At 34.3% G+C, this 21854-nt stretch overlaps 2 protein-coding genes across 2 annotated transcripts in view; both read right to left on the bottom strand.

The window, feature by feature from the left end:
- The window catches only part of LOC111502463 (superoxide dismutase [Cu-Zn]), a 51562-nt gene extending 50643 nt beyond the window's left edge, over positions 1-919 (bottom strand). Inside the window, exon 1 of the mRNA XM_023156545.2 lies at positions 786-919. The gene's annotated coding sequence lies outside the window, so the exon portion shown is untranslated. The remainder of the gene's footprint in view (positions 1-785) is intronic.
- Positions 783-20817, bottom strand: LOC111502464 (superoxide dismutase [Cu-Zn]). Its single transcript, XM_023156547.2, has 3 exons — positions 20419-20817; positions 14995-15216; positions 783-7025 (listed from the first exon to the last, which is right to left on the bottom strand). The coding sequence occupies exons 1-3, from the start codon at positions 20635-20637 to the stop codon at positions 6765-6767; spliced, it is 702 nt and encodes a 233-aa protein (XP_023012315.1). The 5' UTR covers positions 20638-20817; the 3' UTR covers positions 783-6764.
- Between the last annotated feature and the right edge of the window lie 1037 nt (positions 20818-21854).

The raw sequence follows: 21854 nt of genomic DNA, 5'->3' as shown, positions 1-21854 counted from the left end.
ATATATACAGGTGAAGCTAATATAAAACATGTAAAAAAAGACGCGTTTTTACGATGTGAGTACGGTTTTTGAATTATGCCGTCGCAGCGCTTCGGTCAGCGTTTATCGCATGTACACCATGCACCTACATCTGCGGAGAAGCCATGCACAGACGCCATCACAGAACCATTCGACTGTATTCATTTTTATCCAGAACAAAGAGATTGAAAGCAGCTGATTTTTTTAAAAAGGGATAGAATGGTTTGTTAAATGGTTGGGGCCTTTGGAGATAGCCGCACAAACATTCTCGATTAGGAACGAAGTGAGCGGCGTTGTCATTTGGCTGGGAACAATTGGGCCGTCCTCCTTACAGTTCCGATCTAGTACCGAGTGACTACCATTTGTTTCTGCATTCGAAGGTATATCTTGCTATGCAATGTCACAACGATGACGATGAAGTCAAAACGACCATGCTGCAGTAGCTGTCTAATAAAGGAGAACCTTCTTTGAGGATGGCATATAAAAGCTGGTCATACGATACGATAAGTAAAAATGTTGAAAAATGAAGTGAGGTATGGGAATTGACACGAATAAAAGTTTTTTGAGAAATGTTTACTTGCTGTTTATTCTTTTCAGAAAGGTGCTTACTTTTAAAACATCCCTCGTATATGAAATTAGCCGCGCGAATATAAACAAATTATATTACTGAAAAAATAATGAATCGAAATCACTGAGGACTGAAGTACAATTTGTTTGCGACTAGGAATGAAGAGAAACATTTACTGCTTAGTTTTCAGAGACCATACCTCTTCACTGGAATTGAGACGATTCTGCACAAAAGTCTGACAAAACTAGTTCACCTTTAACAACCAACTTTTGTGTCAATCGCGATACAAATTCACGGCCGACTTATCGTACTGTAGCCAAGATAAAACCGAACTAGCAATGAAATAATAATTGCTTTACTTTTATATATAACAATGAAAGTGGGAAATTCTAAAGATAACATGTGACCGTCTCTAGTAAGAAACACGTTCATCACATAGCTATTTTTGAATTCATCATCTTTTTGATATCTGCACTGAAATTGACGTTTGGTCGCATCAGAAAAGTGTTGTGGAAAAACTGACGGTATCATATGAACATTCATTATAATATTGTAGTATTATACTTTTTCACTGAATGAAGAATTTCTTCAAGTACTCAAGGAAAACTTCATTTATTGTGTGATTCTCACTAAACAGTTTTACAGAATCGCAACACGTGTTTCACTATATAATAGCTTCTTCAGGCGTGTTATAACCGATTTCAAGTGTTGATGAGATTCGTCTTTTATCTCTTCCACTTTTTTCATGAAATTGTGAAAATTTCCTAAACAGAAACGTATATTTTGAATTAGTGTGAATAAGAAAATTCAGTCATTATGTAGAAGAAACTCAAACTGATATTATTATTATTTCTATAGAAGTTCAGAAGGTATACTGAAAATTTACTATTTCTGAATAATTTTGTTCTATGAAAAAGTTATTACTGATCATTCTATGAAGAAATCAGTCGACGACACATCCAATATATTTTCAATATAGTGAAGTTTAAAAATATTGTGGAGCATGACCACTTTCTACATGATTCATGAAAATAAAGTAGAAAATAAAGTATTTATTTCATTACTGTTGATTCATACACCAAACCTTTACATTATCTTTCAATATATGAAAGTTGTAACTCATGATGAATGCAGACACCTTCTTCTGCTACCCCCAAAATCAAGGAATGGGTTGGTTGTTTGCCAGACGAAAAACCTTTCGATTTTGAAGAGTCGAGTTCAATTTTTTCTCTCGAGTTTCTTTGGCGAGACGTTAACCATCTCCGTCTCCTAATACCAAATAGTTTTCCAGTTTTAGACATGTTTCGATTATGGGTAACTCCACCATTGAAATAAACGTGGTAAACCCACAAAGAGAAAACCCACAAAGACAAAAGTCTATTCGAATCAAATGCTTTCAAAATATAAACATTAAATTACAAGAAAATAATTTTTTCCTATTATATATATATATATGAAAAAATATTGATATAAAATTTCATTTATATGGAAAGCTATCTTATTCTTGGTACACCTCGAAGTTTTGGCACAAGACACTTGTCTTAGCTTCTTATCAGCATCGTTTCACAAGACTGAATTACTCATTTCCATAGAATGTTACCGAGAAAAAACTCCGTTCTTGTCATGATGACAGTTTGTCTGAACATTTATATGGTAAATTAATTTGATATCAGCCTTAGTAATCCTTAGTAAGTTTGTTTGTTACCTACTCAACCGATCATCATGAAATTTTGTACACATGTTCTTGCAGATATTAGAAAGTTACATAGGATAATTTTGATTGAAAAAAATATTTTTTATGTGAGATAAAATAATTGTTTGTCAAAAAAATCTCAAAATCTGACTACTTTAACGTCATATAGTTCTCATATTGATTAATTTCTATTGTAGTGATACTTATTTAATGGCATAAATGCGAGCGAAGCCGCGGGTAAAAGCTAGTTTTATATATATTGAAAACGTATTATTTTCACAACAGATTGTTTTTTTTGTAAAAAAGCTTTTTTGGTTTTCTACTTCTCCACCATTGAATACAAAATTTGAGAAACTTCCAAAGAAAAGAAGAAAGAAAATAACTACCACAATAACTTCTCATGAAGATAGGTCACAAAAGTTTCTCAAAGGTACGAACTGGAAAAAACCTCATTGAAACAACTACTTTCATATATGAACAGTCGATTGCACGAAAATCACTTTTTTCTATTAAGTTATGGAAAAAAAATGTACTTCCACACCGCTCACATGAAAACTCTTGAAACTGATAGCGAATGCTAGCCAGCTCTGCATTTCGTATATCTGATGACGTCACGCCCCCTGTTGCTGAACCGCTTCTTTACCCATGCAAATGCTCACCCACGATCGATCTGTATTATTTGTGCTCGTTTGTGCTGATTAGCCAACGATATTGATATGTGTGGGCTCGTGGGATGTCTCGAGTCTATTTCAGACACTCTTGAATACTAGATGCCTTTATTCTCTGTTGAATTTATTGGAATGCTAATAGATAAATTTAATGGCCCTCCTATGAAGACGTGCATGGTAATGTGTTATACTCGTATTGTACAAAACAGCAGTTTTTTACGTGGTCTGTTTCTGATAGGACATGTTCAGCAATTGCGGATTTCTCCGGTTGCAAAAGCGGTAGCTTGTGTTTTTCTCCCCTGATATCAATGCTGCGTTTGGTAATTCCGAAGTGAAAGAAACCACATGACAGGGAATTGTTCTAATGGAAAACTGTTGTGACGTTCTAATGGAAAACTGTTTTAACGTCACAATATTGAAACCTTTCACAACTACGCAGTACTACCAAATCTGCCAAGGTTGAAAATTAGTATCTTCTATTTGCCAGTATTTACAAGATTCCCTATTCATGTGGTTTAGTTCACATCGGAACTACCAAATGTAGCATCCATACCAGATTACAAAAACCCAAGCATAGCTACTGCCTTATTCAATCTGAGAAATTTGTAATTATAAAACATTGTCTAGCCGAAACAGAACACGAAACGAAATACCAAGAAACTGCTATCCTGTTCAATTCAAGTCATTACTATACACGACTTCATAGGGAGGCCTTCGAAAGCTATAAACATTCCAACAATTCCAACAGAAAAGAAAGTATAAGGGTAAACTCCAACTCATCCCGTCCACCACCCTTCAAAAGTATAAATAGGAGTAAACACGAAGTTCCACAGTCAGTCGTTCCAGAAATTTTGAAATGATACCTTCGACCTCGCAGTCAACACACCACTGAAGATGTGGGCCGCAGTAGCAGATGAAACGTTTGAAGCTTCTAGTTTCATTCGACCACGACCTAACAGCCCGAATTTTGATCTCTGTGAATGGCAGAATACCCCTTTGAATGAAGTGTCCATTCAAAATCCCTGTAATTATCTCGAGGAGATCAATGCTTTTTCGAAGTAGTTATTCTGTTCTTTAAGTTCTCCACAAAATTCATAGATCAGTCTTTATGTTACTAATAACACAACGTGTTTTATATTCGGAGAAATAGGTATATCTTGGGATTTTGTACTATTTTGTCCAAGTAAAACTTCTTTACGCACGCTTGACTTGGGGAGTAAGCTGGTGAATGGGTGACGTGAGTGTTACGAAAAGTGTGATCGGGTGAGGCGAACGAAAGAGGGTGATATAAGTTAGTGAAGATAGAAAGAGAGAGCTACGTTTCGTATATTACTGTAGGGGCAAGAGAGAGGTGCGAGCACACTTTTACGGTCGAGTATTTTATATCAACTGAGAAACTTCCATGAAGCCGGATGATGCATCGAAATTCAACAGATGACTAAAATATATTTTATTTAAAAAAATCAACTACTTTTACATATTTTCCTTACTTTAAAGCTTAGGCTGCACTACGGCTAAACAGCCGCGGATTTTACCCTCGACTTGTTACAGAATGAACAGCGGGAAAAAACCGCGCCAAAATTTGTAGTTCATAGAACTAATATTGGAGCGCACACATTTGACGCGGCAACCGCGGGCGGTTCTGTCATTATTCGGCACACCGTCATGAAGTGTCGCCGTTCTTCTGGTGAAATACATAAGCGAAATATTGTATTTATGTAGGTAACGGAAAAACAGATTTTAAACAGATTTTTTTTTTAATGTGTAAATGTACAATATGTAAAATTTTATCGAAACTGACTACTGACATCCGATAGTAGTTGAACAATTTCTCAAGATGTTTTCTTGAATCTTGATACTTTTTGTGAAAGAAACCTTTTTTAAATCTTCGGCTAGTCAGTGAATGGACCCAATATTTGCGAAATTTTTGATAACGTTGACTTTTTCTGCTTCTTAGTATTACAGCTCTCTTGAAATCCATCTTCAAACTGAAAATCTTGGCTAGTTTCGCGATTTATTAGCTTGTGCGTCTCGGGCGGTTTTGCGGTTTTACCGCTTGCGGGAAAAAACTGTAGTGTGGTCTCAACATAAGGAATACTCCTCCCCTTAAGTATGAACAAGGGTACTCAGAACTCAAGGTTTTATTTTCTCAATTAATTAATGCATACACAAATTTATTATTAAATTACGTTGCATCACGGATATTGGGTTTATTTTTTTGACCTTACCCGAATATCCTCAACAACAAAAATGGTCCATGCTTGTGAGCTAGCTTCAGGTGAATTTCAATCAAATATCGGATAGATATCGGTCACAATAAACCCTTGCAGGTAGCGGTGGAGGGTCGAATAAACCCACTCACTTTGGACCTAACCTAGATATCGGAGGATACTCTGCCACCCTGTAGATATGCACGTATGCCTCTTCAAGTTATTTCAATATATAAACATAACATAATATAAACAAACAGCCAAGCAGGTATTGAACCAATACATTTTGTACAGTTTGAACCCTTAATAAATATTTGTAAATAGAGAATTGTGTTTGAAATATTGAAATATATGTTTTCTACTATCTCAGAAGTGGGATGAAGAACCGCGTTGAAGTTAGTTTGAATAATCGAATATAATAATCGAGTGTGCTAACATGTCGAAAAATAAGATCTGAGAGATGTAAAAAACTCCTTGAATGTTTTACACTTATTCAGTTACACCCTGTAAAATTAGTACGTAAGTGAGTAAGTAACCCTGCATAGGTGGATTAAAAAAAGTTTCTAAAACACTGACTTTTACGAGTCCAGTCCTGTAGAAACTGAGTCATAAATGTCTTGAAGTTTCTAAAACACTGACTTCACCAGTTTAGTCCGGTAGTCCTTAATGTTTGTTAACATATTTTAAAACACTGTGCATGTTTTTGTTGTACATGAACAGTTCCGTAGAAATGTTTACCCATCATAAATTTCTAAAACACTGGTTCTCACGAGTGCAGTTCCCTAGAAATTTGTGATGGTGGGTGATGACAAATTTCTAAAACACTGTCTCCCACGAGCACAGTCCCATAGAACGGCCATTACTTATGAGTAACACAAATTTCTTAAAGAAAAGAGAAATGAAAATTTCTATGTTTCTTACCACTTTCATTCTTCCAATCCTGAAGAAATCGAGGAAAATCTATTTTTCTTTGGCTGTATTGATGAAAAATGACTTTGTTTCAGATTGAGGACTTTGAAGACAAGAATATTGCAGGATGGCCGAATATTAGATGTCGCAAGATACTCTGCCACCCTGTGGATATGCAAGTGTCCTTCTTCAAGTCATTTCAATATATAAACATAACATAATATAAACAAACGATACAGCCAAGCAGGCTTTCAACCGATAAATTTTGTAGAATTCGGACCCTTAATAAATATTTGTAAATAAGGAATTGTGTTTAAAATTCCTATTTTCTAATAATTGTTTTAATCTATTCCAATATATATTTATTTTTTGTATACTTTTATCAATAAGCACTGTTGACAATAAAGTATAATTTGAATTAAATTCAGTTCCACCAAAATTTGAACAAACTACATTATTGGAAATGCAAAAACAAAAGTCACGACTTAAGTAAAACCGCGATAAATTGAATTGTCTACAGACATCTTTAAAATTCAATGTATTATGTATGTAGGGCATTGAAAATGAGAACGACCTTACGAAACTTATTATTTCAACAAATTCTGTATCGAATAAATCGCAAAGTCGTTCGATTTAGGAATGACATCATATCGGTTCATAAACAAACGGTAACGACTTCTTTTTAAAACTTTTTAAAACTATCTTATGAACGCAATAACTCCGCAGGCCAGGGGTTTCCCAGACTGACCGTTGGTCAAACTATCTGCTGTGCCACCACGTCCTAAGTCATCGGCTTCCGTTGTTACTACTATGGCTCGTCCTACAACTCCTCTAGGACCACCGCTAAGCGAAATCAAAGGGTCCACGGTGTTCACTTCTGCAGTACCATCATCACCTGCTTCAACATTGCCCAGGTCACCCACATGACGAATGGGATCGAATGGTGCACCATGCTGAAACTGAAGGAAACGAAAAATAACTCTTCGAAATTCATTAAATTGAATAAAAAAATATGACGTATACACTGTGTCCAAGATAAGAATGAACAACATGGGGATATAGGAAACGGTTAGTGATACAAGGTCGATTGAATTAGAGAAAAGTAGCGCATTTATGTGCCTAATAATATGCCATTCTGAAATTTTTAATATTCCGAGTAGTTTCCGAGATATTCGAGAAAAACCGAAATTTGAGAATTTCGTTTTTATTTTCTCCTAGCTTTATTTTCAGGGGGAATGTGAAACAAATAGCACTTTGTCGTGGCCACTTTGTAAGGACTACACGATAACTTGAGCAGAATTTTTCTGTGACGTTTCGTCTTTTAGAAAACATCATCAACTTTGTATTTTTATTTGGACTGAAACTAAAGTATACCCTGTATACGACTCCATTTTTATTGTGAATACCGCAACGTATCACACAATATGATTTCATAACCAGTCCTCGCGCAAAATGAAAATTGATTTCTTAATCTGATTTTCTACAATTTTGGATAGTACGCGCTGGAAAAAATGTCATATTTTGATACACGAAGTAAATTGATTAGTCTTATTTATAATCAATTTTAACTTACCACTTGCCGGAATTTTTGCGTTGTTGAATACAAAGATGAGTGGCAATATCAAAAGTTTAGTTTATGAAATGTAATTGTAATGTTATAATAAGGAGCTAATATGTATTATAGGAAATAAACAGGAACTTATAGCAAGTGTTCAAATAAATTACCGTTATTTTCTAAGCACAGACGAATTCAAAACTTGAATTAACATATTGGGAACAATATTGTTCAAGAATGCAGTAACCATTCTCAGTAAACCTTCTTCATTTTGAAAACTATGAGAGTACACTTTGATATATCCCCAAAGGAATAAGTCTAGTGGGGTTAGGTAAGGGGACCTAGCAGGCCAGAATGTATCACTATGAGTACCAATCCACTGCCCTGGGAAGCGACGGTTCAAATAATCATAAACAATTCTAGCGGTATGTGCTGGAGCACCACCTTGTTAAAACCAGCACCTGTGAGTAACCGCTAAAGGCAAATTATCCAGAGCGTCTTCCAAATCATTTACTAATAAATTTATGTACCGCTTTGTGATAAATTGTTTTGGTAGATGAAAGGTCCAATTATATTCGTACCGAGAATTCCAACCCACTCGAAAATCGAAACGATGTTGATTTCTGGACAAATACTAAATTTATATGGATATTTAATTTTCATTAAAATGAAGTAAGCGGTGGTTTTGGCTACTCCTGTATTATATTCAATGGTGTGAGTGGATATCTCAGGATTTTCAACAACGTCCTGTAACACAGTACGCTGACTTTCTCATTATATTGCTTCTGAAGGAAAACCACAGGTTCTTTAAATGATCCGTATTCTTTCAAATTAAGAACTAAACGTCTTAATATTGATTTACCAGGTTGTCGCCTCTCTGGATAGTTATTAGAGTACGCACGTTCAGCATCAACACAATATTTTTGGTACAAAATGTAACATGACAACATATCAAATTTTTGAGTATTCGAAAAGCTGTCGTTTTCCATTTTCAACACAAATTAGGTAGGTAACGAGAAAAGCAGGTTAAGTAATCACTTTTCATTTTGAGTGAGAAATGGTTTTGAAATCATATTATGTGATACGCTGCTGTACTCACAATGAAAAATGGAGTCGTATACAGGGTATTCTTTCGTTTCGGCCCATATAAAAATACAAAGCTGATGATGTTTTCTAAAATACGAAACCTCGCAGAAAATTCTGCTTACGTTATTCTGTAGTACTTAAAAAATTTGTCATGGCAAAGTGCTATTTATTTTACATTTCCTTTTAAAATAAAGCAAGGAGAAAATTAAAACGAAATTCTCAAATTTCGGGTTTTCTCGGATATCTTCAAAACTACTTGGAATATTATAACTTTCTGCATGACATATTATCAGGCACATAAATGTGCTACTTTTCTCTAATTCAATCGACCCCGTATCACTTACCGTTTCAGATATCGCCATGCTGTTCATTCTTATCTTGGACACAGTGTATTGATACGAAATGAAAATTACGGTTACAGCAATGACACTGAATATACTTGTGATGCAACCTTTGGTGTAGTAATGAATATTACTGAAGTTTAATCCCAACACCAAACCGTTATTTTTAACACCTCGACACGTGTTTCAATCACCAAGTAATCATCTTCAAGAGGAAAATTAAACTTCCTCTTTTTCGACAAAAGCAACACCGTAATTATACCTCAGCCACCGTATTCACCAGATTTGCCCTCTGCGGCTTTTTCCTGTTCTCAAGATTTGAAAGACCCATGAAAGAAATTGATGAATACATGAAAATTCACATTATTTTTTGAACAGACAGCGTACATGAACAAAAAATGGAGAACGTGTGTGCAAGGTTGCAATATACCAAAACGTTCATATACGTAAATTAATTTTCAATCTTCTATTTCAAAGTACATTTTTTGTTCGACCTTAATTATAATGAACGGTATTTCAAAAATAAACAGTAATAGTAAACAAATTATGTAACATTTAATTTCACGTGCAGAAGTTTCACTCTGAAAAGCTATGATCAGTGCTGCAGTCATCAATAATAATAATAATAATGATATAGGAAACGTCAAGTAATATTTCAATTCGAAAAGTAAAATACCTGAATAATTCACACTTTTTTCATTATTTTTCTTCCTGTCACTGATTAAAAAAACAGACACCACCTTATGAGAATCACAGATGTCGTTCTGTGTTGATGTTGTTTTGAAATTTTGGTTGTTGCAATGTTTTCCTTTTTTTGTATCTTATATGTCTAACGGTTTTTAAAATAGTAATATTACCACGAGGAGACTACTTTTTGGTGGATAATTCAATTAAGAACTCATTATTTCTATTAAAATTGAAACGATAATAATCGAATGAGTTTTCTGGGAGGTATGCTTATGAAAATTCATTGTTACAGACCCCTGAAGAATAATTCAATTAAATTCGAAACGATGGCAAGAAAACAATTTTTTTTTAATTATTTTGTTACCCAAACGACCTTTCTTTTGAAAACCAATTTCTTTCTTCTGATAGTAAAGAACTGAACGTTTCTCAGCATTGTCTGTCTACAAGTGATTACTTTTTTCTCAGTATCCTAGTGGTATATTATTGGGCAATTTAAATGAAGAGAAAAGGATTTGTTCTGAACTGATGAGAGGTAATACCTCGAAACCAGTCTGTAGGTGATTTACTCGAATTTAAACTGACAAATTTAGAAAAATATGAGGGTGATAAGTTATTTAGAATTTTATATATAAATGTCTTAGTTTAAGTAATACAACCGCAAAGAAACTGGTAGGCACCGCAAAGTTTGTAACATGCCTCCGATTTCAGTAAATCTATTGTAAATCTATTCACTTTCGGAACAATTCGCATATTGCGATTTTGAAGATTTTGTAATTGATATGTTTGATTTAGAATAAACAAGAAAATGATAGAAGCACAGTAATCAAAATGTGTGTTTGAAGGTGACTGACAATGTTTCATGATGAATTTCACTAGTTCGGGCTTCCATTGTCTACTATATAAAATGATTTAAAATCCCTGAAACAACTAAAAAAGAAGAATTAAAAATGAATAACTGATAATAACAATTATATTAACCAAAATAAACCTGAAATGAAATAATAGTGAAATAAAATACAAATAAAAATAGAACAATTGAACAAAAAAAATGAATAAATAAAGAAATGAAAAAAGCAAATAAAAATAAAAAGTTGAGAGATTCCAAGTCACGTTAGTTCACGACTTTTCGATTGTTAGTACCTATCTACAATCGTCTTCGGGTGATGACTGGACTGATTCCTCCGAGAGATGACTATTTATAGGTCGTTCGAGTACTTTCACTTATCCCCGCTTTCCATTTTCCGCTTCACTGGTTTCGTGAGAGATGACCGTTTGGCGGGAGTTGGCCATTTTTCGCTTGATGATGGGTTTCCATATGTTGCGTATTTCTACGCTGGCTTGGCTGAATACGTTGTTGGACAACATGTATGCGGCTTCCTTGAATTTTCTTCTAAACCAATGTTCCTCTCTGTGTAGATCTCAGCTTGGGACCACTCGATGTTGTGTTGATGGGTCCAAACATGGTCTGCTATTCCTGATTTGCGCGCGGACTGCGATTTCAAGAATTGCATTTACCGGATACCCTGTGAGTGCGGAAAATCCTATATTGGTGAATCTAAGAGGCCATTGAATGTTCGCATTGCTGAGCATAAGAAACACACACAGCGAGGGGAAACCAGCAAATCAGGAATAGCAGACCATGTTTGGACCCATCAACACAACATCGAGTAGTCCCAAGCTGAGATCTTGCACAGAGAGGAACATTGGTTCAGGAGAAAATTCAAGGAAGCCGCATACATGTTGTTCAACAACGTATTCAGCCAAGCCAGCGTAGAAATACGCAACATATGGAAACCCAACATCAAGCGAAAAATGGCCAACTCCCGCCAAACGGTCATCTCCCATGGAACCAGTGAAGCGGAAAATGGAAAGCGGGGATAAGTGAAAGTACTCGAACGACCTATAAATAGTCATCTCTCGGAGGAATCAGTCCAGTCATCACTCGAAGACGATTGTAGATAGGTACTAACAATCGAAACGTCGTGAACTAACGTGACTTGGAGTCTCTCATCTTTTAATTTTTATTTTCTTTTTTCATTTATTTATTTTTATTTATTTCTGTTCAATTGTTCTATTTTTACTTGTCTTTTATTCACTATTATTTCATTTCAGGTTTATTTTGTTCAATATAATTGTTATTTTCAGCTATTCATTTTTAATTCTTCTTTTTTAGTTGTATATATATATATATATATATATATATATATATATATATATATATATATAGTTTTTCAGATATTTTCTTACATATATAATCTAGATGATTGCCAAAAAGTAATAAATTATCTGACTGGAATCCAAGATAATTGATACATGACACAATTTCGATGTTTTCATTATCGATTTGTAGATTTATTTCATTCAAATCAAGGTTGTTCCATTTGTAAATTGTTGTCATAATCATTCCTTTAGTATTCATTCTATTCGGTTTCAATTCATTTGCCATGAGGTACTCATTCACACCCTTTATTGCGGCAATCATTTTATCAATAGCTTTATCTAAGTTTGTATCGTAGAATGCGAATAATGTATCATCTGCAAATAAAGTCACAAAATCAACATTTATAAAGAAGTTTATGTTATTCAAGTATAAGATAGAAAGTAGAGGTTCTAAAACGCTACCCTGCGGCACATCTATATGTATATCTTAATTCCTGTGAGATATTATCTTGAACTCTGACTTTTTGCTTTCTATGGGATGAATAGTTACATAAGCAATGGTAAACATCACCATCAATGCTATAACCTTTTAATTTTATTAGAAGAATATTACAGTCAATCGTTTCAAAAGCCCTCTTTAGATCAAGGAAAACAGCTACTACAAATTTATTGTTATTTATTGTTCTTTTTTGAATTTAGAAAAAGTGAGTTGTAATGCGGATTCACATCCGCAATCCAGATTACGAAATCCAGATTGATTATTTATTTATTAAAATTTCATTTTCTTCTATATGATCAAGTACCTGCTTATAAACAGCTAGTTTCAAAATTTTTATGTCCAAGGAAGTGTGAAATAAGAGACAAAACTTGATGACACCAATTTTGAACAGGAGTCTATAGGTTTCTTATTTAACATTTCCCAAAATATGCGATCTATTAAAAATTCACAAATCTGGCAAGTCAGTGCGGCGAATTGTCTCTGCCATAAGTTCCTCTAATTTATATAAAATTGATAAATAGCTAACCAAATAGTTTTCTCAATCTCACCACTGAGTTTATGTTTCATTCATTCAAACGAATCCGTTGATAGAATTGATGATTTTAATTTGCAACATTGAGAGATTTTAGTATTATTCGATGTTCCTATAGGTACTAGGAACATCGAATAATACTAATATTATTTGAGGGGAGTTCTAAGGGTTGATGGACTTAGTGGAGAAGTTACATACAACTAACAAAAAACTTCAAGGAACAGAATTGCTTCTAGTTCAACAACTGCTTTCACAGATAGCACAGAAACACGGCAATGGAAAACCCACAGTGCATGACCAATTTTAATCAGAAGCAAAAGAGGAGATTACTTTTCACGGTCTTGGATCTGATATGCAGATGATAAATTTACGATTTTAAATACAAACTTATCTGAGGTAGAAGACTTTGTTTCAATTTTTATCAATGGATACCCGACTTTTCAGTTTACATTTGAAATTTAAAATAAGAAGTTACCATTTTTAATGTCTTACTGATTAGAAGTAACCAGGGTCTAGAATTTGATGTCTATTGAAAAAATACCAGTACTTCTAGATATATTACTGATTTCACACATTATTGTCCAAAACACAAAATGCAGGACTGAACTCTCTTTCCATAGGCTGGTAATGTTCTTCTTGAGTAAAGCAAAATGCGATATCGAGAAAAATGTTATCAACTGAAACCAACAATCTTGGTGAATCTTTGATTTCTCAAAAAAACATTCATTTAAAGTTTGAAAAAGGTGCAAATTCAATATGGCCGCAGCTACAAAATGGCGGATAACACTTTTTTAACGACTACATCAATATGGGTATCAAATTACAGGGCTCGACTAGTAGAATAGTAGTATACTTCGAGAAAGATGCAAGTTCAATATGACCGTAGCTACAAAATGGCGGATTACATATTTTTTCACAACCACATTAGTATGGAAATGACAGGACTCGACTATTAGAAGAGTGGTTATATGTACTTTGGAAAAGATGCAAATTCAAGATGACTGCAGCTACAAAATGGCGGATAACATATTTTTTACAAATACCCCAAACTGGGTATCAAATGACAGGGTTTGTCTAGTAGTATAGCAGTAAATTTTGAAAAAGATGCAAATTCAAGATGGTCGCAGCTACAAAATGGCGGAAAACATATTTTTTCTCAACTATCCCAATAAGGTTATCAAATGACAGTAGTACATTTTGAAAAATATACAAATTCAACTCCAGTAGTATTCACTCACCAGTAATTCGAAAGCCGCTACTGATCTGTTGTAAATATAAGTGACCGCAAGAAGACGTTACTCGATTATAATCAATGGTAAGCTGCAGATTCGAATAAAATAATAATGTCGACATCGAATAGATAAAAAAAATCCAGATTTGCTGATCAGATAGGGACATCAGAACCAGAACACTGTCTGGACACGCGCGTTTCACTTTAGCAACATCAATTGTATCGTGATCGAGACACGTGTCGAGGTGGTAAAATAACATTTTGATAGTGAGATAAAACTCCAGTAATATTCATTACTTTACCAAAGGTTCCAAACAGTGCATCACAAGAACATCTGATGTGGAAAAAGTATTTGCATCAGAACCATATCAGAATAAATTGATGGATGTAGCCGTTATAACGTGGTAGGAAATCATAATGAAGAAAAGAGAAATGAAACTTTCTATGTTTTTCACCACTTTTATTTGTAACTAACGTTACTGCAGTTCAATAAAGTTTATTGTATAAGTTTGAAAATGTCCGTATAGGACGAAACTGCAGTAACGTTAGTTACAAATAAAAGTGGTAAAAACATAGAAAGTTTCATTTCTCTTCTCTTCACCATATCAGAATCTTATACTGGTGGAGTATCATTTCATGTACAATACGTTTTTCGGAAATTAAATCTGTTTTGAGTTTTGTAGACAATGTTACGATTTTGTTGTACTTTCTCTGTTTTCTGCTCGATATTCCATCCTGTGATGCTCAGTAAATATTAAAACTATTCGAAATTCATATATAAGGAAGATGTCACATATCACAATCATACCCTCGAAGAATCCTATATTTATGACTTACCAAATAGGGGTTGAAGTGTTCACCAATTTTTTCACATCCTTGTCTCAGATCTCCAGACTGATGGATGTGGAAACCATGTTTACCAGCGGCCAGTCCTGTTATGTTGCCTGTTATGAGAGTAGGACCAATCGGTGGGTGATTCTGAATAAACATTATTTCTCCTTTAACATCACTTTCTGCCTCTCCCTGAAGTATGGCAACTGCAACTTGTGCCCTCAAATCCTGAAACGAAACAAAAAATGTTCTACTAAAATTGTAACACAGTTCCCTGCTTTTTTATCAGTCATCAGTATTTTTGATGATATAAATGATATAAATAAATATAAGCAAACACTGAAAATGTATGGCCTACTGTGCCCTAAGCCACTTGAATGTTATTTGAATTTTCGTATACCTTTGATAGGAACAGAGGTATCAAGCTATCAAGGTTATCTGATGAGAAAATTTGTTTCATTTTATTCATAAGGAAGAAAATTCAGTTTCCTTTTGATAAATACTTCCATCAATAATTGCTAGGGACTGAATATTTCTAGAAATATCGATATTAATGTGTTTGTCTTCAGGAAATTATTAAAAGTTTCGGCATTTTCTAGTAGTTGAGGATATTGACATTATATTCTAGGGTTGTGAAGCATTTGTTAGAAGCTTCAAAAAGTTCACAAGACCGTCCCCCCCTTTCCATTTAATTTTTTTCCAGATGGCGCCCAGTCGCTATCTTGAAATTTTCATCTGTCAATTTCATTTCAAAATAAAGTAATCATGCATTAATTTCATTATCCCAAATTTTAATTTTTTGAGTTGACCCGTTAAAAAAATAAAAGGGGATGGACATTAAAAAAATGCACTGTATGCCCCAGGGAACTACAATTGGGACTACCTCCATCAAATTACCTAAACCTCTACAATTCTTATATACCTGAGGTACCTCTTCAATTATGATAACCTGAGGCATATTACCTCACTTCCACATCAATAATAATACTTCCTCGGTTTTTTGAGAAAACAAGTTCAATAATGGTGATCTATTCAAATCCAGTTGGTCATTCATTAGAATGTTTCAATTTTTAAGTTAATTAATTTCCATTGCTTCCAGACGATGAAATTTCAAACCTTCATTTTCTATGTGTAAAATTTCAAACTCTTCATTAAAGATATGATTCTCTTTTAAAAGATGATTTGAATATGTTGAACTTGTTTTCTTATTTATATGCCAAGCTCATATGATGTTCCTGGATTCGATTTTTAGAAATTTCATTCTGCAATAGTTATGAAAAATCATAATTAACAAATTAAAGAATTGTTATGAACTTTTATATATATATATATTTATATATATATATATATATATATACATATATATATATATATATATATATATATATATATATATATATATATATATATATATATATATATTTTGAAACATTTGAAAAAATGAACTTTTGACTACTTTTATGCACAATGGAAATAATGGTAATTTTAGCACGCCCTGTGTGATATGGAGTCGATTTCTTGGTGTTATTTGGATATTTCGAGTTTGTTCAAACTATCATCAAAATATCAACTTCTCATGAATTGAGAGTACTGATGTACTTAATTTCAATTAAGGCTATATTTTGGACCACATTTAGCACTATTTATTTTTCATCTCGAAAACAGATAGAGATAGGTATAGGACATTATCAACAAAAAAGTATTAAAATACCAGAGCGATCCTAAAAATGAATTAATATACGGGGTGTTCCATTTAAAAAAATGAAGTTGCTAGGACTTTTTGATGGAAGTGGCTCCACGAAGTTTAAAATTTATAGACCAATTATTTATACTTTTTATTCCATTATTTATACCAACGGAGATTGGGTAAATATTTGTTAGTCAACAATTGAATAACTTTTTGAAAAATGGTGATAAAACTTTTTTTCTACGGGACTCGATTCATTCAAGGGTTAAGAAGATACTAGATTTTTTTCAAATTTTTGAAATGACATTTTATGTTATAAAAAATTATTTCTTTTGATGAACTCTCTTTAGCGGCAGCAGCACGCATGCCGTAACAGTCGCGCGGAACCCTATTTTCAACGTCAAATTGAAATTATAAATAATGGAGATAGAGTTTCGGGTGTCGGAACTTTTTTATCGGAAATTTCCTCCTTTTTAACGAGCTTCCTTCAAAATTGCTTAAATATTAATATTTTTTGAGTTATTAACGAAAAACTAAATACCATTTTTTTAAAATCTTATTTTGTTAATAACAATTGCAATTTTTTGCCTGCACCAAAATCGTTCAAAAACATTTTTCTAGAGGTGATTCCGAATCAAATGAGCTGTCGCTCATATTTTTAGGACCTTTATCTTTTCATGTTTTTGAACTTGTTCATTAGACTATTAATTCGACTTTATATTAAATCGGCTTTAAATCCATTGTTTAGTGCAATTTGCTTGATGATATTGTTATTTATTGGGCGGTTCGACGTGGGTGCTTTGTTCACTCACATTGGCCAATGTGTGAGTCGATGGTTCAAGCCCCAGGCTGAACGCTCGATTTTCACTTGCTATCGTCCAACTAGTGTTAGGAATCACATGTTGAAAGGTAAGACCTCGTTAGTCCTTACCTCGCACTAGTTTCGACTTCTGAGGGTTGTCGATGTAGGGATGCGACAGCTGGTTAACGGAAAAACATATTCTAAACATTTTTTTCAAATATATGAGTAAGTTTAATTTTGGAATTTGAGGGTTCATCAATATCAATTTGAACTTTTCCCTATCAGTAAAAAGTATGTTTGAATTTTTCAAAAAATCTTTCACTTGTCTTTGGAGTCACGTTTCAGTATTTCAAAGTTTCCTGAAATAGCAACCACAGTGTTGTCTTTCTCTGCTCTAGTCAATATAACATCATTTTCGTTAATTTTACTGCGTATTTATTTCACAAGTTTCAATTTACTTATAGCGTTCCAAATCTAGAACTTTATACAGAGAGCTGAATACTGACAAGATTAGAAAATGTTGAGGATTCATACCGTTTGTGAAAAGTAGAAAATATTGAATACAGGGTGTTGGAAAATCAAAGATCTGATACAGGGTGTTGAAAATATTTTTGATGAAAAATTTATGGAATTAAGAGAGCTTGAAAGTCTAGAAAGTCGTATAGAATGTTTAAATTTTATGAATTTTGAGAAATGTGTAGCTGGCAGAAAATGATGAATGAACGGTGTTTCTGTATTTTTTTACTAGAATAGATAGGATTTGTTGGAAACTCCTCAAACTTTTCATTTAAATTCATTTGTTAAACTATTATTCAACTATTCATCAGAATCTTTTCTTTCCATTCCTTGAATATTTAGAGTTTTGTTTTGTTACACAACATTACCCGTTAGGATAATAAGAGCATTGCTCCGAATTTTCGGGGTTCTTGTTGAATACTCTTCGTGAGAAAAAAAATAGCAGAATCAAAACTCCTGACCGCTCTGTATAGAATGATTCCATACAGTCTATCTCGTTTTGTGTTTGTAGATCTTTTGCTGGAAAAGTTCTCACTTGTTTACTTCGTAGTAAATGTTCAAGAGGTAGCAAAAACGTATGTGATTTTCTGGAACTTCCAACTAGCGTTTCCTAACATGACTGATAACCAGTCCGTGCAAAGCTTATTGTTGAATCATCTGAGAATGGAACTTCTAACGGGTGATAATCAACTGCATTGTCAAACATGCGTCAAACTAACTGACTCTTATAAGAAAAACTGAGGCACAAGTCTATCTAATAATGACACTGATTATCTTCAAACATGACTCTGAAGGAAGCACCAAACTCTTAGGAAGGTTCGAAATAGATGAACACTTCAATCTAGCAGACCACTATTATAATCTTCATGCAGTCATTGTTCACTCTGGTTCTGGTGTGGAATCAGGTCATTATTACGCATTGGCCAAAGACGAAACGAACTGGTTTAAATTTGACGATAGTCGTGTTACGAAGTGTGCCTCTGGAGACACCCTACATTTTGTTTCATGAAAGAGAGGACATTAGCAGATCAAGATCTTCAGATGATGTGGTACTGCAGGTTTTTCCTGCAACTGAAAAAGCAAATGCGCCACTGGAATCAATGAAGTCGCCCCGGAGCGCCAATTAATTTTAAAATAATATAGATAGAAAATATGGTTTTCGATCAGAGAGGAGTACTGGTGACCTGCATTTGATCTACACAACAATACAAATATTATTATTGGAGAAAAATCAATACCACTTGCAATTTTCTGCGATTTATCGAAGGTATTCGATTGTGTAGAACAAATATAAATGCTACAGGATACGCAAAGTCCATCGCCTCAATGAAAGGGTTAAGACGTAGAAATAAGGAAGTTGGAAGTATTTGTGAAAAAATAATATGGACAGACGTATCAAAATTCACCAACAATGATTGGTTTAACAGAAATATCCATTTTAGGTGGAATAATACAAATGAACATTCATATAGGGAAACCAATTTCCAAGAAAGGTTCGAAATAAATGTTTGGTTGGGAATTGTGGGAGCAAACATCCTTGGCCCTTTCTTTCACGATGATCATTCGAATAGTGGGATTTATCTTCATTTTCTATTCAATAAATTCGTTGACTACTTAGATGAATTGCCACTGAATATCCGCCATGAAATACAATATTTTCAACAGGACGGCGCTCCTTCCCAGAATGCAGCAATAGTAAGGGAACATTGAGATGCAATATTCCCATAAAAATTGATTGGAAACAATGGACCAATTAACTGCCCAGCTCGATCCCCAGATCTTACTCTTTTAGATTTTTTTGTCTGAGGATACATAAAGGATAAGGTTTTTTCAACACCAAGTACAGACATCGACCATCTCAAACAAGAAAGAGATGCATGTATTAGTATTACAGTTATTATGCTAGAAAACTGCCACAGAAATTATCTGGACTGACAACTTATATGCATTCAACAAAGAGGTCAATACAAGCATTTAATGTAGATTGCCATGTAGCTTTGATTTTCTGTATTGGTTCCATTTTTCCCAAAAGTTCATGATAAAATAAATTGTTTCTCTGTTTGATTGTTATCACTGATGATGGTGGTTATTTCAAATCGAATATGGAATATTTATTATCACATCGTCATAGTACACTTCGAATACAATAACACTTTCTTTTTCCATTTTTTGATATTCTCCGAAATAACAATTTCATTCGAAAAAAACGAAAAACAGCGTTTTTGGTTTTCCCCGTATCTGTTACGGTTTAGAATATGTCAGTGTCAACACATGATCAATGAAATGACCTGTATATTGTTTGTTTGAAAATTATAATGCTTTTTTTGTCATTACGTTGGTTCCCTAGGTGTGATATGCTTGAAGCCTTTAGAAAACCAAGGTTTTGAAAGGTTATTAAATAATTTGACATAAAAGTTTTACTTACGTAGGTATACGGCTCTGCATAAACTTCGAACAAATCACTTTGAAAATTCTCTACACCAGGAAAAGCTTTTATCATCAATGGTCGATTTCCTAGTCCTGGTACTTCGTACAATGAATTTTTCACTCCAACACTTTGCAACGCTGCATTGTCTCCACCATTGATCACAATTGCCAATAATAAAATCAAGGAAATTACACTCGGTCTTGGCACGGAGATCATCGTCGAACCAAACACGATGAAATTATATATTTTGCCAAGAGATGAAAATAATCGATAGACCGGTGGACGATCAATTAATGGCAAAATTACTAAATAATCGATGTATAAATAGTATTCAAAATATACCTTGCATGACACACGATAGGTAGAAATGGTAAACACAAAGAAAAGTTCGCTGATTTTGAGAGATACATCCAATTCCGAACCATGATCAAGCACTGAAGCAATGGTGGGGTAATGATTAAAATGATTGTTAGACATGCATATATGATGAAAAGGAATTGATCGCATATACCAGGTGGAGTCAAATTTATTTTTCTAGTACTGAAAAATATCTATGAATGATAGATCAGTAAACACTTACTTTCTTTTACGATGATCATTTGAATAGTGAAATGTATCTTCATTTTCTATTTGAAGAATTAGATGACTACTTAGATGAATTGCCACTGAGTGGCCTTCTGAGTTTGGAGTGTCTACATGACTGAATGGTACTGGATATAGCATGTACAGTCATCAGGAGTTCGTGCATGGTCCGTGACCATGAGAGAGCAGGAATTCGAGAATTTCTCTTTAGGGCAGTTGTCGAGCAGGTGACGAACTCGGTTTAGTTTTCGACACTGAACGAAGTGACCACAACTCTGTTACCGAGTTGGAACCCGTTCAGCACAAAGCTCATATAAAAGCCGCAGAGATCACCTCACTTCTGCAGAAACACAAGGATAAGCCAGTGCATGGGGTCTTCTTCAATAACATTGGAGACCTTGGCTTATCAAAGAGCCTGTCTTTTGCTTTCTTCAGGTCGAGTGGGCCGAGTCGCCAGGATGGTGTCTTCAACACCTTAGTCTACCGCAGTTGTGTGATGGGTATAAAGGTTTCTGACATAAGGTGCAGGACCTACCGCGAGGCGCCCAAAACCCTAATGTACTTGCTATCAGCATGTTCTGCATATGCGGTCTCGGCCTATATCTATCAACATAACGCAGCCCTAAAAGTGCTATATTACCATCTATGGCACTCTTACGGTATTGATGAGACACCGGTGTTGCCCTACGCTCAGGGGAATATTGAATCCGTTGTGGGGAACGAGATGTATTGGAACTATTCGTTCCCCACCCTCAGGCTCATACAAGCTAATGAGTCTGATGTAGTCCTTCTCGACCACCAGAGAAAGACGATATTTGTCGTGAAGTTTTCAGGTCCAAATATCGTCCGAA

The sequence above is a fragment of the Leptinotarsa decemlineata genome, unplaced genomic scaffold (assembly GCF_025532065.1).
Source record: "Leptinotarsa decemlineata unplaced genomic scaffold, Ldec_3_MD MMD2_tig00026294_RagTag_RagTag, whole genome shotgun sequence".
NCBI lineage: Eukaryota > Metazoa > Arthropoda > Insecta > Coleoptera > Chrysomelidae > Leptinotarsa > Leptinotarsa decemlineata.
Note: the sequence above shows the minus strand (reverse complement) of the source record. Positions and strands in the feature narration are given on the sequence as shown.

What these genes read in the sequence shown, in the direction of transcription:
- LOC111502464 (XM_023156547.2), bottom strand. Translation starts at nt 20,637, where the DNA reads ATGATCTCCGTGCCAAGACCGAGTGTAATTTCCTTGATTTTATTATTG. An exon ending in ATGCAGAGCCGTATACCTAC is followed by an intron (nt 15,217 to 20,418) that starts GTAAGTAAAACT and finishes GTTTCGTTTCAG; the next exon opens with GATTTGAGGGCACAAGTTGC. An exon ending in AACACTTCAACCCCTATTTG is followed by an intron (nt 7,026 to 14,994) that starts GTAAGTCATAAA and finishes CGTTTCCTTCAG; the next exon opens with TTTCAGCATGGTGCACCATT.